At 43.3% G+C, this 16,697-nt stretch overlaps 3 protein-coding genes across 3 annotated transcripts; 2 read left to right on the top strand and 1 right to left on the bottom strand.

Moving 5' to 3' along the window:
- Window positions 1–312: 312 nt before the first annotated feature.
- On the top strand, window positions 313–8,210 carry acot11b (acyl-CoA thioesterase 11b). Its single transcript, XM_071545407.1, has 16 exons — window positions 313–449; window positions 1,592–1,790; window positions 2,712–2,781; window positions 3,393–3,453; window positions 3,572–3,673; window positions 3,784–3,919; window positions 4,028–4,181; window positions 4,445–4,564; window positions 4,752–4,890; window positions 5,025–5,080; window positions 5,186–5,252; window positions 5,387–5,470; window positions 5,923–6,056; window positions 6,466–6,597; window positions 6,794–6,920; window positions 7,171–8,210. Exons 2-16 carry the CDS (start codon window positions 1,601–1,603, stop codon window positions 7,390–7,392), a joined length of 1,794 nt encoding a protein of 597 aa, XP_071401508.1. The 5' UTR covers window positions 313–449; window positions 1,592–1,600; the 3' UTR covers window positions 7,393–8,210.
- Window positions 8,211–8,479: 269 nt separating this feature from the next.
- On the bottom strand, window positions 8,480–12,064 carry lrriq3 (leucine rich repeats and IQ motif containing 3). The gene is made up of 7 exons (XM_071545444.1): window positions 11,795–12,064; window positions 10,948–11,274; window positions 10,723–10,853; window positions 10,474–10,624; window positions 9,961–10,072; window positions 9,184–9,867; window positions 8,480–8,535 (listed from the first exon to the last, which is right to left on the bottom strand). The coding sequence occupies exons 1-7, from the start codon at window positions 12,062–12,064 to the stop codon at window positions 8,480–8,482; spliced, it is 1,731 nt and encodes a 576-aa protein (XP_071401545.1).
- A 706-nt stretch (window positions 12,065–12,770) lies between these two features.
- fpgt (fucose-1-phosphate guanylyltransferase) lies at window positions 12,771–15,562 on the top strand. Its single transcript, XM_071545396.1, has 4 exons — window positions 12,771–12,990; window positions 13,138–13,305; window positions 13,409–13,501; window positions 14,009–15,562. Exons 1-4 carry the CDS (start codon window positions 12,897–12,899, stop codon window positions 15,424–15,426), a joined length of 1,773 nt encoding a protein of 590 aa, XP_071401497.1. The 5' UTR covers window positions 12,771–12,896; the 3' UTR covers window positions 15,427–15,562.
- The last annotated feature ends 1,135 nt before the right edge of the window (window positions 15,563–16,697 follow it).

The following is a 16,697-nucleotide window of genomic DNA, read 5'->3' as shown; positions in this document are numbered from 1 at the left end:
TTGCCCTCTTTGGTGTTTTAGTAACCTGTATATTTCTAGAATCAATTCAAAAGGAAGCAATTCTACAAAACAACAATAAATCAGGATATCAGTCAAGGTAGGTCTAATATATTGTTAATTGGTAATATCGATTTTTCGTTTGAATTGCCTCTTAACTTGCCTCTCAAGTTCCACCTTAAAAATTTGGACATAACTGTAAACTGTAACCACTACAGGGGGTGTTTCTCTCTCTCTCGCTCTCTCTCGCTCTGTGTGTGTGTGTGTGTGTGTGAGAGAGAGAGAGAGAGAGAGAGAGAGAAAGAGAGAGAGAGAGTTGAGGAATGGGGGAAATGGAGAGAGTCACAGTGTGGGCTGCAGTCTGCTCTTTCTCTCCCGGTGTTTATGTTTTGTAGCCGGTAGTTATTGGCACTTTATCGCGACTTCATCTCCAGCAGCGACTTTTAAACCGGGTAAGCAGCCATTTATAGTTCATTTTCGATATAAAAAACAAGAACCTGGCGTTAGTGTGTTTTAGTAGGCTGTATAGTAACGACTTACTTGACAGCCTAAATGACAGGATTATATAAAATGTCTCCATGTCCGCCGGGTATTTTCTCTTTTATTTGCACATTACAGCTTATTTTAAGCTCATGACACATTGCTGGGTTCATTTCATATCTCTTTAAAGTTGGTGTAGAGGTCACTGCAGCGATGTCGCATGTCAGCCAACACGAGAGACAGGTGACCACTACATGTGCGCCTTGCTGCAAGTTACACTGCAAAGACTTTTATCTGAAAATAGTTTCCACCAATGCTCATTTACCCTGTGTGTGTGTGTCTTGAAATAGTTTGCATATCAGTAGAAATACAGCTGCTATTGACGTTTTGAATCCCAACCTGTTGTTTAAAAAGCCTATAGATAGTAATGCATCTATACTGGGAAGTTTATTCGAGAAAGTACATATTCCAAAGTTTATGTGCACGTAAGTAGATGGAGGTTAGACTGGCAGTCACATCCAATGCTATTAAGTTGTCATTACATAAGTAGCTATTCCAACATTTCTACATTTAGTTGCTGCAGGTAGAGGAGAAATGTTGAGCAATCTCTCAGACGACAAACTGAGCTGCAGATTATTTAAAGCGCCTTGTTTTCAAAGCACAAACCCTCTTTTGTTGGAGCGGTGGCTCTGGTCCAAATGACCCAGCAGTTTTCAGATTTGTAAGGAAGTAGTCAACAAAATCCAGACATTTTTACATCCCAAGTGACCTCTTCCTTTTTGGTAAAGCTTTGGTTTCACTTCCTCATCACCTCTGACTCTATACTGAATCGACCTTGGGTAAAAAACATGTTAAAGTTTTAGCCCCTCATTGGCTTTAGATGGATTGTTTCTGACAGATCAAAGTGTCTCCTGCTGAGTGCCAAACAGCTCAGACTTCCATCAACTAATCTGTTTTGTTTGTTTCTCTCCTACATAACAACAGATGTAGTATTAATTTCATTATTGCAACAAATATGCTCCTTTAAATGTGATTTGTTTACTGAAAAAGTCAGTTTTTCACAAACAAGACTGAAACTGACGCTGAATGTCCTGGGTTCCCTGTATCTGTCTAGTTGTGAGTCATGGCGTCGGACCGGCCAGGTGAAGACACCATCCAGGACCCCCTGTTCATTCTGGAGACTGGGGAAGTGTACAGAAACCCCACTGAGGTGAAGATGAGTCAGATCGTGCTGCCCTGCCACGCCAACCACTGTGGGGAGCTGAGTGCTGGACAGCTGCTCAAATGGATGGACTCCACCGCCTGCCTGTCTGGTAGGCAAGCATCGCAAGCCACCTGCATCTGACAGTTACATTTCAGGGGTTTACCAGATGCTCTAATCCAGGACGATTTACAACAAGTGCTAGGTATAAAAAAAAAAAATGCAAATACATGAGCTAAGTATTTCTTTTGAACTCACAGTATTTTTCCTAAAACTCAATTTCATGGCAAAGTACCACTTGGTCACACATAAGCTGACAAAATGACAAGGAGTCCGGCCTCAAGACCACGTTTCTGACCATTATTGGATGTTGACTCAACTTTTTCCCGCCAAGCTAAAAATGTTCAGATGTTTTTCTTCACCTGGTCCACCTTTGTTTATTTTCTCCCCAGTACTACAAACAGTTTAAGGGATTACACCTGTGCATAGTATGTAATGGTCCTCAAAGTTTTATGCATTAATTTATTTGGAAGTTGAAGAGTATAGCTCCTATACCTCTGTCCTTAAGGAGCTCCTAAAGCATTAGTTTTAAATTTGGTCTTGGACTTGAATAGCATTCAATTTGCTCTGGTGTTGGTTTTGACTTGGTCTTGGCCCCCTCTGCACCTGGTCTTGGTCTTGAGGGGGGTTATTTCAAAATCTGCCTTTATACATTAGGATGTTGATGCTCTCCGCACAGCAATATACCTCTCAGTATCTACTGCACAATCAAAGGCTTCAGACCTGTTTTGTATTCAAATATATGTAAAGTATCCGTACAGCAGCATCAGATAAGATTGGGGCCTTCATTAAAAATATTTAAATTTGAAACAGGTCTGATGCCTTTCTGTGTGTGACAGAATATTTCCATCGTTGTATGCCTTTATGGATGCACAGCTCTATGGATCGCCAGTTTTCACTTTCCCAGGCTCGTGGATGCTGTGAGGCTTCGTGCTGCACTTCCTAAATATCTGTGTAATCTCTCCTCTTCCAGCTGAGAGGCATGCGGGTTGTTCCTGTATCACTGCCTCCGTGGATGACATCCACTTTGAACGCACCATAGGGTAAGGATGTACTAACCTCCCAACAGCTCTGCCAAAGTGTTTGCCAAAGTTTGACTCGTACAGAATGTGACTGAGCAGACTGAGACCAGCTTCCATTCGGTGCCTATAGGGAGAAGAAAAGGGCAGCATATGCAATCCTCAGCCAAAAAATGTTGACTGGTGGTCAACTTTCAGCAAAGCTCGAAGTGCAAATGCCACTAAAAGGTCTACTTTCTGTGAGAAAACATTCGTGACAATACAGACAAAACCAATCAGAAACCAATCAGAATGCTTTCAACAAAACTGCCTTTTTTTAACAGCCGCCCATGCATTTTCAGGGAGCAAATAAATGTATTAGTTTAAAAAGGAATTCCTAAATGGAGCCTGTTTTTTCAGATTACTCCTCACACATGCTAGTCACTAAACGAAAATATCTTGTCTGTCAAACTACATTTAAAATGCCGCCTTGTCCCTAATTTTAGGTAGAGAAAGCTGGACAGTGGCGACTGATCCTCTGTTGAGCTGAATTGAGCATTATGCCACACAGTAGAGGGGTTCAGATTGTGTTGATAGTATAATCACTGCTGCATGTTGATAGTAAAGACAGGTATCTGTCTCTCTGCCTGCTCCAGGGTGGGACAGGTAGTCAACATCATAGCAAAGGTCAACAGAGCCTTCACATCCAGTATGGAGGTTGGTGGATGCAATTTTTTATTTCAACGTACTGAACATTCATTTTTTGTCAGAAAAATTGATCAGATCTGTTTAGGCTGCACTAGCGATCATGTGTGTTTGATCATGTTTGTTTCAGGTGGGCATCTTGGTCACTTGTGAAGATCTCTACACTGACAGGCAGTGGAAGGTTTGTCACGCCTTCGGCACCTTTGTCGCCAGACGCACCGAAGCTGGGAAGGTAAGAGCCAAGAGACGAAGACGGATATGAATACAAAGGCATCCTACAAACAAACATTCTAACATTTCCTTGGCGTATGTGCGTGTGTTCATGTGTGTATGTATACACAGGTGCAGCTGAAGCAGGTGATCCCGCGTACACAAATGGAGCAGATGGAGTACAGCCTCGCAGCAGAGAGGAGGAGGATGAGGCTGATCCACGCTGAGATCATTACAGACCTACTGAGCAGCAGCACTGCTCAGCTCGGTACAGGCTCTACACATAAGGCTTCATAACACAGCACTTGGCCAGGCATATGCGCCATTAAAAGCCTGATTAATTAAAGTGCCTTGTTTTTGCGTGAACTCCCACCAGGGGAATGTCAGGAGTACCAGGATGCTGTGCCAGCTGAGCGGACGCGGGTGGAGAGTGTGGAGCTGGTGCTGCCGCCCCATGCCAACCACCAAGTCAGCACCTTTGGGGGCCAGATCATGGCCTGGATGGAGAATGTGGCTACTATTGCAGCTAGGTGTGCGTCTAGTATTGACATTTTTCCCGATTTAGCTGACACTCTTATCCAGAGCGAGTCAAAATAAGTGCAACAGTAGATTAAGCTTAAATTCCTAGATTGGCAACATTACAAGCAGCTACAGTAAAGAGACCAAGGGTCAAAACAGCAGCTTACAGACACAGGAGTAACAAATATCCCTGTCCTCCCCCCAGAGTTTGTGTATTTTCAAATGCTAAATGAGCTTCGATTCAATCTCTTCTTTTCTCTCTATCTTCATCTAGTCGCTTGTGCAATGCTCACCCAACCTTGAGGACCATAGACATGTTCCATTTCCGCGGCCCGTCTCACATTGGTGACCGGCTGGTACTGAAAGCCATCGTCAACAACGCCTTCAAGAATAGGCGAGTCTCCTTAACATGGCAAGGTCTTACTTAAGAAACTCCTCTAGGCGGGAGAGAAACTGTTCTGAATCTACTATATGTCTGCCCTGTATCACTATATCTTAATCCATCACTGTGTGTGTGTGTGTGTGTGTGTATATATGTGTGTGTATGCGTGTGTTTGTGTGTTCATACTGTAATACTGTAGTATGGAGGTGGGTGTGTGTGCGGAGGCCTACCAGGGGGGAGAACCACTGCGTCATATAAATAGTGCCTTTATGACCTTTGAGGTGCTGGACTCTGATAGGAAACCACGCACGTTGCCACGGATACGACCCGAGCCTGTGGTGAGTTCTCCAGGTGACCTACATCTGCCTTAGAGAGAGTAAAGGTCCTAAGTAGAGCCAAAAAAAAAACGTTTACATAATTAGTATCCTTGTGTCAAGTGTTATGCTTTACTGTGGTTTTCTTTGTTTGACAGGATGGTAAAAGGCGATACCAAGAATCTATTGCCAGAAAGAAGATTCGCCTAGATAGGTTAGTATCTCTGCTCAAACCACCCAGTTCATATGAAAGCACATGAATGTCAGTTTCTCTCTTTCCTCTCTGAAAGTGTATCATTACTGCACTGTTTGTTTACAGGAAATACATCATCTCCTGTAAGCAAACAGAAGTGCCTCTGTCTGTACCTTGGGACCAAAGTAACCAGGTATCACGATTCTTTCTGGCAAACAGAAGCGCACACACTTGATAAAGCATGTGGAGTGGCCAGTAACAGATATTGCCACCGTCTCCTACCAGTGTTCAATTACTGTTGTTTCTCTCACACAACACGTTTTTCAGATGTACCTGAGCTACAACAACGTGTCAGCACTGAAACTGATGGCTGCCAGAAACAACTGGGTATTAAACTCTGAGAAGAATAAGGTGAGTATTGTTTGTAGCGGAGACCTGAGATTGGATTATTCCTCAGAATGAAGCTGTTTTGATATTGTCTTCCCCCATGCATTCTTATCTGTGTCATTTTTGGCAAGCTGAAAATGCACAGTCACAGTGGCTATGCTCAAAGTAGCCCCATATTGGTTTAATTAAGTTGTGGAGCCATGTGGAATAAGTCAGAAAACTTTGCCTGAAGCTGAAACTTTGAGATTACTCTCTCACTACCCCTCTCAAGAAATCAATTTGAGCATTTTAGAACAGAATAGAAAATAGAATCACACTCAATAGCTGTACAATTATCATGTTTGCAAATTCTCACACACCCGGCACTTTATCTAGCAGGTTTGTCAACAGTCAAACTTGATGTTTAAATGCCTGGAAAGGAATCTATTTAGAGACTCTGAACTCATCTCCTCTTTTTGGATACGCTCCATTTTCAGGTCAGTCTGTACACACTGGAGGAGAACCAGATGTTGTGTTTTAAGGTGGAGACTCACGTCGACGTCCCGGCAGAGCAGACCTTCCATCTGCTGTCAGACCTGAGGAGGAGGCAGGAGTGGGACCGGCATTATGAGTCAGTGACATTTATCTGACCCAGAGCGACTTACACCGAGTCCAACAGTAGAATAAACTTTAATTCCTAGGTCGACGGCATTACATTGTTACAGCAACCAGTAGCAAAGAATGCAAGGGTAAAGGGTACAGCTCCCAGACGATAGATAAACAGCTATTCCTGTGCAAGAAACAGGAACTGTTTGTAATGATGCATGTGAAACTTCACACTGTGAGCCTCCAACTGTTTTTAACTATCAGTGATTATGTAGACTGATTGTTGCAAACAAAAACTCACTCAACAAGTCACGTATTTAATTGCCTTACCTTCCAGTGACAACAGTGTGAGACTGATACATAAAATTGATTTAATCTTACATCTTTCAATATTTTAATTTTGTCACATGCCCATTATTTTGTGGCTGCTGCAGGGAGTGTGAGGTGATCAACCAGGCGGATGAGGACGACACTATTTATCGTGTCGCTACACCGTCTGTCAGTAAAGACGGCAAAGGCCAGGACTTCATCTTGCTGGCATCTAGGAGAAAACCATGTGATGCAAGGTATTGTACCATACTAACATAATGAACACTCAGAAATGACTCATCTTGACAGCACCACTACATGTTTCTTGATTTCCTTTTTGTATTATTATATTACTTGTATTATCCTTTTTATGCAACCAGGGTTATTGCCTCTCTGCCTTCCACTTGCTCTTTCATAAAGCCTTCTGATGCTATCCTCTTTTGTCCCTCTCAGGGACCCATATCTGATTGCTCTGCGCTCTGTCACTCTGCCCACTCACCCTCCCACTGACGACTACACCAGGGGAGAGGTGCTCTGCGCTGGCTTCAGTATCTGGGAAGAGTCCAGTACTGTCACCAAGGTGGGCCAAATGAATGGGGACACTTAGCTCAGCACGCACGCTTGCTATAATTATGCATGATTCGTACTCTTATCACATTGCTGCAGCAAACTGAGCTAAGCTGTATGACCGGTCAGGCATAAGTCAGAGAGAGTCACAAAAATGCACAGTTACAAAATGAGAAGTAATTACTTTTGATTAGTAGTTAATTAGTAGGTGAAAAGGTTTGCTGGACCACTTTCGACCAGCATCCTCTGCCTTTTTCTTTCAGATCACCTACTACAACCAGGCCACTCCAGGCGTCCTCCCCTACATCTCCACAGACATCGCTGGGCTCTCCTCCAGCTTCTACTGCATTTTCTCTGCCTGCAGCCACTTCCTGGAGGCCAACAGGGACAGCCTGGCCGCTCTGCCGCCCTCCGCACTGTGCACTGTGACACGGCAGGACTGCCACGGCCCCGCTCCCTACGAGAGGAAAAGTAGTAATCAGTAGGAAGGAATAGTATCATCCTGCTGTCTTTGCCCCTTTTTCCCTCTGTGGTGGAGGTGCTGTGCTCTTGAAGAAGCCAGTGTTGAATGTCACAGTCTCAGGCTGCACACACTGAGCTCACCAGACGTCTCTACAGTGGATCTATGGGATGGATTGTCTCAAGAGATAAAACCTCAGTTCATCCTGTATGACTGTCCATTCTGAAACTGACAAGAAAATCCCTAAAAGGAAGAAAAATTTGGCCAGGAAAATGTATGCCTCTCTCTTTTAAGGACTTGCTACTTGTTTTTCAGCAAGAGTAATGGATGTGAAGCGTGAGCGCACAATGTTTCTGTATGAGTCACACTTGGATTTTAAGCCTCTTAAGTTTTATTAGAACTGATATACCATAATAACATATTTTGTGCAATACTAATCCATAGATGAATGGATCGTATGTGGGTATATCAGTAGTTTCATGTATTTAACATGATTTCCACACCTGATGATGTTGCTATGGCATCTTTTTACCATAACTGACATGTGAATAAAAGTAGTCTAGTTTAAGCTGACATGTTTGAATCAGCTTGTTTTGTAATAGTTTATTTTCTACCTCTTTGAGTAAAGTTCTTAAACTATCTGATTGCTGCCTTAAAGTATAAATGAGTCAAGATGTACTTATGTGTATTTAGTGTGATTATGATGCCATTTTAATTTGACACTATCGTGTGTAATTTTAGAGAAAACCACATGCACTGTTTCTTTAATATATTGACATGAACAACGGCCAAGTATCTCACATGACAAGCTGTCTTGATTTAACTCAAACAATAAACACAATAGACCAGTGGATTATGTTCGCTTGAGTTGTTTGTTGATGTTCACCCCCCTTTGCATTCCTAGCATTCCTTAATCATTTTTTTACATACAAAAAAAACAAGACAAACACAGCTTGCAGGTTTAATGCACTGTAACTCGTGATTTTAGTGTTGTAACAGATGCAGGCCAGCAGGGGAGTATAGTGGAGTCTGACTGAAGCACATAGGTCTTTATCCTCTTCTGGCTGGACCTCAAACTGGCCGCTCTGACTGGAGCTTAGAGGAGCTGGGAGCTACATGTGCTTGCCAGGTATTGTACCTGTTCCCACAGTCGGCCTCACACTGCCTCCTGGACAGCAAGACACAGAGAACAAGACCATGAGCTAATGCAGCTGTAATTAAAAATACATATATTTCATTCTGTGTAGGCCTAATCATTGGTCTGCAATGATGAATGTTAGAAATCACAAGCCTGACAGACACAATTCTTGGTTTGGTAGGTGGATCGATCAAGTATTCAAATACACCTGGTGTTCATTAGGCTCTTACCATTGTCCAGTGTGAGAGTAAGTTTTTCTATTGGTAATGTTATGTTGATTGTAAAGATATATTAATTCTGTTATTTAGTGTGAACCAATGATACTTATCAGTGTTGGTTCTTTTGGTGTTAACCTCCCTTGAACTTGGATGCATTAATGAGATGTAAGTTTAAACCCTTCTTGGTTGAATAGTAATTGAGATACTCATTTTGTTGAATAGTAATAGAGACATTACTTTGTTTCTTTGATATGTTAAACGCTGGTTTTAACTCATACATACCTCCTTCCACCTACCAAACCATCTGTATTATCACCCTTTTACCAATTAAAGGGAAGAGTGCTATCTTTGGGTCCTTGTGTTTTATTGGACATACTGGTGTTATGGCTTTACTTGGAACAGTCCAGGTACAATCCTTTACATGCAACATGGGCAGACACAAGCCCTTCAATAATCTCACGTTGCTTGGCCTGCGTCTTGCAGCTCGCCACCTGTTCGCTCTTCTCCCTCCGGACACTGAGCAGCCTCTGACCTGTGCTGTTCTTGTTAAAGGCCTTGGTCAGTGAGGCGTGCTGCCCGCTGAAGGCCGTCATCAGCTCCCACTCTGAAGCCACCTTCTTCTTCTCCTGCAGGAAAGCGGCGTGCCTCTGCCTGGCGTCCTGCACCTCCCTGTCCCGGCTGGCTCTCAGCCTCGACAGAGCGGCCTCCATCTGAGCGCGCTCCTTCTCCCTCTCCCACAGCACCTCCTCCCTGCGGTTCTCCATGAAGTTGTGGCGCTGCATCTTGACCCCCTGCCTCCACACCTGGGTCTGGTTTACCAGCTCTGTCTTCTTCCTCATAACCTCGGATTTTGCCTGCAACCTGTTGGCACGTTGACTCATATGGGAGGCATCGACGAAGCCCTGAGAGCGACCCATCAGCCTCGTCTCGGCATTCCTGATTGGACGATGTGGTGGACGGCGGCAGACGGGCCTGGGAGGTTTCGGCTGCTGGGAGTGAAAGTGTTGGATGGCTTTCCGGATGTCTTGGCTCTCCTGGCGACGGGACATGAGCATGTTACTGCGTGGGTCCGCTTTGAGTAACGGGACCTTAAAGCAGTGCACACGAAAATTCAACTTCCCAAGGTCTTTTTCAGTCTCTCCGCCTACGGGAAGGGCCCAATCAAAGTGAGTGAACAGGGTAGATGTGGGATGAATTGTATTTCTATTATGTTCCTTTATTTATTTGGAATAATCACCCTCAATGAGTTTGCTGTGTCTAAGGATTTTGCTGAGGTCTGGGGAATTGTGCAGAGGATGGAAGTATTTCTTGGCTTCCACTGGCGCCAGAATCGTCTCCTCTTGTAAAACCTGTGACAGAAAACAATTCATCCATAGCATAATAATCCTCAGGAAACTAAAAAAAAAAGAAAAGAAATAAAAGCACTTCAGTCAAAGCAGTATATACCGGATGTTGAATGATGATTAAAAGATTACCTCTGGAGAGTCTGTTTGCATCAGTTTCTTCATGTTTACTATCAATTTTTGGATTTTCAGATCTTGCTGCTCAAGCCTCTGAAAAACCACAGCAGATTACAATTAACTGCACTACATGTTAAAGCAGATCATGCATTAGTTGAATGTAATTTATCTGATTATGTCAAGATTAACAGCTAAATATCTTCTACATACATCAAGTTCCTGTCTCTTCCTGGATTCTTCTTCCTCTAATACTACTTGCATCACATGATTGACTGGTGTTTTGTACAGACCTGCACTTCCTTTTCAACCAAGCACTCTTTGACCCAGCTGTCTTCTTGGATCTGTCTGGATTTAGTTGTGTCTTCAGCCTTGGGCTCCACAGGGGAGACAGGTGTAACACACAGTCTCCGCTTCTCACACCGAGGCACAGCATTGACAAGTCTACATTTAGCAACAGAAAGACACAAATACATCCAAGGTTAGGGTTCATTCTTTTCTTGATAAATCATGTGTTAGGCCTACTTTGACTCTGTATGTACCCAAGACTTCTCCTCTTCAGATATCCCCGAATCCATCGCTGGATGATCAGAGTTGGGGAATAAATCGCCTGAATCCTGTTGATTTCTGAGATGGCTTTCTGTACTGACCTCATTTCACTCGGATATGATCTCTGCATGAGACAATTTCCAAACAAAATTATATTGTAGAATGAAAATTTTACCTTTAAAGACAATAGTTGGATGATGCAAATATCAATTACAAACCAATGAAGTCGATGGTGGGTAAAGGTTCACAAAAAAATTAGGATTTAGGGCTTTGAATTTCAGAGGAAGGTGCCAGTTGTCAATTATCTCTTCATCCGAGATCACATAGTGATCCAGGGCTTTCAGAGACAATATGCTGTTAACGATGCAGTGTCTGTAGTTTCCTTTCAGACTGAGAGGAGTGTCATACAGGGTTAATCCAGTGAGTTTTTGGCAGCCGCCCAATCCCTCGACATTCTCCCTGGTCAACATATTGTTGTCATGGAGATTAAGAAGCTGCAGCTCTCTCAGTCTTTCCCAAAACGATGCACTGGGAAGTTGGGTTATCTGAAAGACAGTGCAATGTGTAATATGCAATGCAATGCTGTTATGTAAGGTAATATACACCCTAGGCCTGTAATACATGGGTTTTGTCTCAGTTCATCAAGTCAAGCAAATAAAACATGTAGGGATGCATCTAACGAATATTTTCATTATCAGTTAACCTATCGATTATGTTTTTGATTAATCGATGAATCATTTAATCTGTTGTAAAGTGTCAAAAATAATGACAAATGCCCATCATAAGTTCCCGGAGCCCAAAGTGATTCTTAAATTTGCTTCCTTAGTCTGACTAGCAGCCCAAACCCCCCCCAAATATTCATTTTATAATGATGTGAAACAAATCTTAGCATTTGTGAAGCGGTAATCAGGAAATGTTTGGTAGGCCTATTTTTAATTAAATGGGTAAAACGATTAATCAATTATCAAAATTATAATACATTAATTTTCTGTCAATCGATTAATCGACTAATCGTTTCAGCAAGTAAACATCAGTCAGTCAGTCTGAGTAAGAGTCACAACGCACCTGGTTTCCTTTCAGGTCCAGTTTCACCAGATGAACACACTCTGTGAGGGCGTCTATCTTTGTTATAAAGTTGTCTGACAGTATGCAGATCCTCAGTGACTTACAGCGTCCCAAGTCTTTCACATCCTTCAGCAGCAAGTGGCTCAAGCTGACCATAGAAATCTGCTGAGGGTCTCTCACCGTCTCCTCCTCGTCAAAACCTTGCCCGTGGTCCAGTATGATGGACTCGGAGCAGGGCAGCAGCAATGCTTTCTGGGCGTTATGATTCATATCCAAAAAGAGATCATTCACATGTTCAACCTAATCATTTTAATAGATAGGCTTGTTTGTTTCTTGCACAATAACGTATTTCAATCACAGCTTTCTGTTTAATGATTAAGCTAACCGTAGATAAAACGTGTAGTCCAGGATTTGTTGCACCGTTGTCATGGTAACTGGTGGACGCCTACTCTGAACCGGAGCCATTCTGCTCTGATGTTCAGGAATTTCTAATCAATAGGAATTAGCTAATAGTTAGCCAGTTAGTAGATTTAGCAATCCACACCCAGGCAAACCCGAATAAATATTTCACTATTTCTACTGTTTTTTTGTTTTTTTTTACTTTACTTGATCTAAGTAAGATATACAGTATGTTGCAAGATTTGAAAGAAACTCAACTGTTCGACAACATTACTTTCTTCATTGTTACAAGGTATGTTACCTCTATAGCTTAAGTGAAACATTTGAGTGAAGCATTTTAGTCTGCAACAGGAGGATCTTTCAGGTGGAAAAATGATTGGCCAATTCACCACGTGCTCTGCTCACGCCCCGCCCACGTTGTAAACAACCAACCCGCGTGACTATACCCGGAAGTAATAGAGAGATTTTCTCTTACTGAAACGCTACACCGGTAGAAATGGTGAACCTTAAGTTCATTACCTCCGCCAAGGAAGTTATGTTTTCGGTGCCGTTTGTTTGTTTGTCTGTTTGTCTGTTAACAGGATTACGGAGAAACTCGAGTCACGAACAAGCAATAATAGCACGAACCTTGGCGGAGGTCTGCGCTCTCTGATGCCCTTCTAGTTTACAGTTAATTTATCTGAAATTGTAGCTGATATATCTAATGGACACTGGAAACAACAGTATGAATCAGGAATGTATCAAAAAGTTACAAATTGCAACAAGAGAAAAGCTCAGAAAGTTTAACTCTCTGCGTGGTGAGTTTTATATTTGCCTGTCTCTACTTGACTAGTTGTTGCTGTTAAACGAGAGTATTGGTCTCCCAGTATTTCGTATTAGTTGTAAACCATGGGATGAGTCTGTTTTATGAAGTATGCTCTAGCTGCTGTTTGTTTTGCATTCAGGTAAAGAGCTGCAACTGGGTGAATTTTGGGATCTGGTGATTGTGACCGCTGTGGATGAAAGCCAGAGAGATGCATATGAGCTGCAGATCGCCGAGAAGGTTGACAGAAAGGAGCTTCCCCTTGGAGTTCATTATAAGGTCTTCTCAGATCCACCTGGATCAAAAATAGGTAAGTGACTCACACAACAACCCTTTCAAATGTCATTTCATAGTCCTCTGTTGCTAAGGATCAACAAGTCACATTCTTATTATTATGGGTTTATGTTTTCAAGGGAATGGGGGCTCAACTCTATTTGCATTGCAACGGCTGAATGACATCTATGGGAAAACACTGGGCAGCTTCAGAGTCATCTTGATCCATGCAGGTTTGAGAATTGAATGGTCTTATCACTTTCACATATTTTACTGAATAATAGCCTAGATATAATGATTGCTACTGTATGTTTGTGTAGATATTGATGCATTGTACTGTTTTATAGCAGTTGTCTTAAAAGTACTGTAAATAGGTAAAGAATAATAATAAAAGAAACAACAGCTGTAATAAATGGACGTTTTGTACTCCTGACTCCATTAACACCCATAAATTGTTACGGCTGACTCCGCAAAAATCAGACATCATATTGGACTCCTGGCAAAAAAAGTACTATACTACTACAGCATAATGAGGGCAAAACTTAGTACTTATATGCAAGTTTATAAAAAGGTGTTTTCAGTTGTATTTTAAAAGAAGATAAGATTTCATTACATATTTTTCCTGAGGCAGGTTGCTCCAAAGTTTAGGGGCTTTGACTGCAAAAGCTCAATAAAATAAATCAAATAATGCACCAATGTGATCTTGAACATTTTCACATTTTCCCCTCTCCTTCTCCCAGGAGGTTGGAGCCAGCGTTTGCCCAACGCCAGCGCCCTGGGGAAGATCTTCACCGCCCTGCCTCTGGGTGACCCTCTCTACCAGATGCTGGAGCTCAAGCTGGCCATGTACGTGGATTTCCCCTCCCAGATGAAGCCCGGCGTGCTGGTGACCTGTGCAGATGACATAGAGATCTACAGCGTCGCGGAGGACGAGAGCGTCAGGTTCGACAAACCTGGCTTCACCGCTTTAGCCCATCCCTCCCCGCTCTCCACTGGAACTACCCACGGGGTGTTTGTGTTGGAGCCGCATGAAAAGTCCGGGTCCTCGGAAATGGAAGACATTTCCTGCCTTCGCTTCTTGCACAAGCCGAGCGTCAATAAGATGCGAGACAGTGGTGCTGTTTGTAAGAGGCATGACGGCTGTTTTTCCTTGACTGATGCTGAATTTGTCTACACAGACAGCACCTATTATGTGGACTATGCCACTGCGATGTCTCTCCTCGGCCTGCTGAAAGAAGTCGGGCCTTTGGAATGTGAGATAGACGCCTACGGGGACTTTCTCCAGGCGTTGGGCCCCAAAGCCACGATAGCGTACACTAATAACACCGCTAACGTCACCAAAGAGGAGAGCAACCTGGTGGAAATCCGCCGGAAAATCTTCAATCATCTCAGAGGAACTCCCTTAAACGTCGTTCTCCTCAACAACTCCCAGTTCTACCACATCGGAACCACGTCCGAGTATCTCCATCACCTCACTGAGGACGCTGAGCTGAGGAGCGAGCTGGGCCTCCTCTCCTCCGCCTTCAGCGTTTATCCGAGTCAAACCCCCGAGGCCGCCGCCGCCGCCTGCTGTGTCATGTACAGCGTCCTCGATCCCAGCTGCTCTGTGGCCCCTCGCTCGGTGGTGGAGTACTGCAGGCTGGAAGCGGGCGTTACCGTAGGCAACGGCTCCATCCTCAGCGGCTGCTGGGTTGGCTCGGGCCTCTCTGTGCCCGATGGCGTCTTCATGCACTCGCTCTGTGTGAACCACCGGGACCGAACCGGGTTTGTAACCGTCGTGTTCGGTATTGACGACAACCTGAAGCACGGCGTGGAGGCTCCAGCGTATATAGAAGGGCTGAAGCTGTTCGGGGTCAGCCTGGCGGAGTGTCTGCCCCGCTGGGAGCTGGGTAACGAAGTCCTGAGGTTCTCCGGCGAAGCGTCCGGCTGTAGTCTGTGGAACGCCTGTCTGTTTCCCGTGTGCGCCGACCAACGAAGCTCCTTCTCAAAGTCTCTCGAGATGCTGCAGGCCGTGCTGGGTGGCTCCACTCTCTCTCTACCCAAGGACACAAAGCTGATGTCTATGCATGAGTCTCTACAGTGTAAGAACCTGGAAGAGATGCTGAAGTTCAGGAAGGGACTGTACAACGACATCATGCAGAGGAGATCTAGCAGTTGACCATGTCCGATTGTGATCATGTTTTATGTTGTCAGTTTAATTAAGTGCAAGATGAAGCTGATGGATCATTTAGGATTTTTCAACAATCAGGACTATGTGTTTTTGCCAACAGTATTAAGATCTGATATATGCCGGTCAAGACTATTTGTACGTACTGTATCTTGATTTTGCTGTTTGGTTCATTGTGGTATAACCGTTCTTGAAATTCATCCATAAATGTTCATGTTTGTAATTTGACTCCTCAATATCCTTTTAAGGTGATGAAGACTGTTGCTGTTTACATCATCCACACCAGCTATCTCAGCTATCTCAGCTATGTGGTGGTTTATTGTTTATGTTTATTGTGGATCCCCATGAGTCGACGCACAAGCGTCAGACTAGTCTTCCTAGGGTCCATTGAGAATATCAATACAAGACAGTAAAAGTTAAACATGTATATAAAACTAAAATTACCAGTTACAACAAGACAACAGGTACTACCATAATTACAAGAAAATTAATAATATGGCATACAGAGTATTACTGTAACTGCGAGAGAACAATTAATTGAAATCACGTTACACTGAAGACAAACTAAACTAAAAACTAAAAGCCCAGTTCATGAATTTCAAAATGCAATAGATGAAGAGTAGCATAACTGACTGAATAGTAGTGGGATGGTAAAGGAGGTGCAGGCTAAGTGATTTTTACTCATCTTTTCCCAGGAATGTTCCGAAGATTCAGAAGAACAGTGTTCCATAAAGAAAAAGCCCCGTACAATACAGTCTTTATCATTGCATCAGTTCTAGGGCATGGTAAGGTGGTGCTATGCTTTCTATGCTTTCAGAAATCTTTTGCTCAGGCCAAGAGGGTAAACCCCTGAACCGACAGCATCAGACCCAGAGGAACCAGTTCAGCCCATGGTGGATCTGTGGCTCCAGCTTTCTGGAATGTGAAACATCCTCTACAGGGAGAGCTCCATCATCTTATAACAGTGACTCAGTGCTTTGGGAATGTGAGGTGATGCAAAGGGGACTTTCATGTTATTTTACTTTTATTGTCTATTGCAGTAGTCCATGATTAGACTAACAAGACATCTTGGCTTGGAAATTGTCAAAGTATTGCACAGTTGCTTCATTTTCAGTCTGTCAAATGGACTTTGCTGCATCAAGAGTGAAAACAGACTGATTGTTTTGGCAGGCTATAGGACAGTGCAGGGCAATGATCACACACACATACACACACGCTCACACAATACACACAGGCGTGCTTGCATTCAAAGGGAGATCAGT

Source organism: Centroberyx affinis, unplaced genomic scaffold (assembly GCF_046629955.1).
Source record: "Centroberyx affinis isolate AG114_WGS23_722 - 3 ecotype Tasmania unplaced genomic scaffold, CSIRO-AGI_Caff_v1 ptg004902l_1, whole genome shotgun sequence".
Lineage (NCBI taxonomy): Eukaryota > Metazoa > Chordata > Actinopteri > Beryciformes > Berycidae > Centroberyx > Centroberyx affinis.
This window is presented reverse-complemented; position numbering and strand designations above follow the sequence as displayed.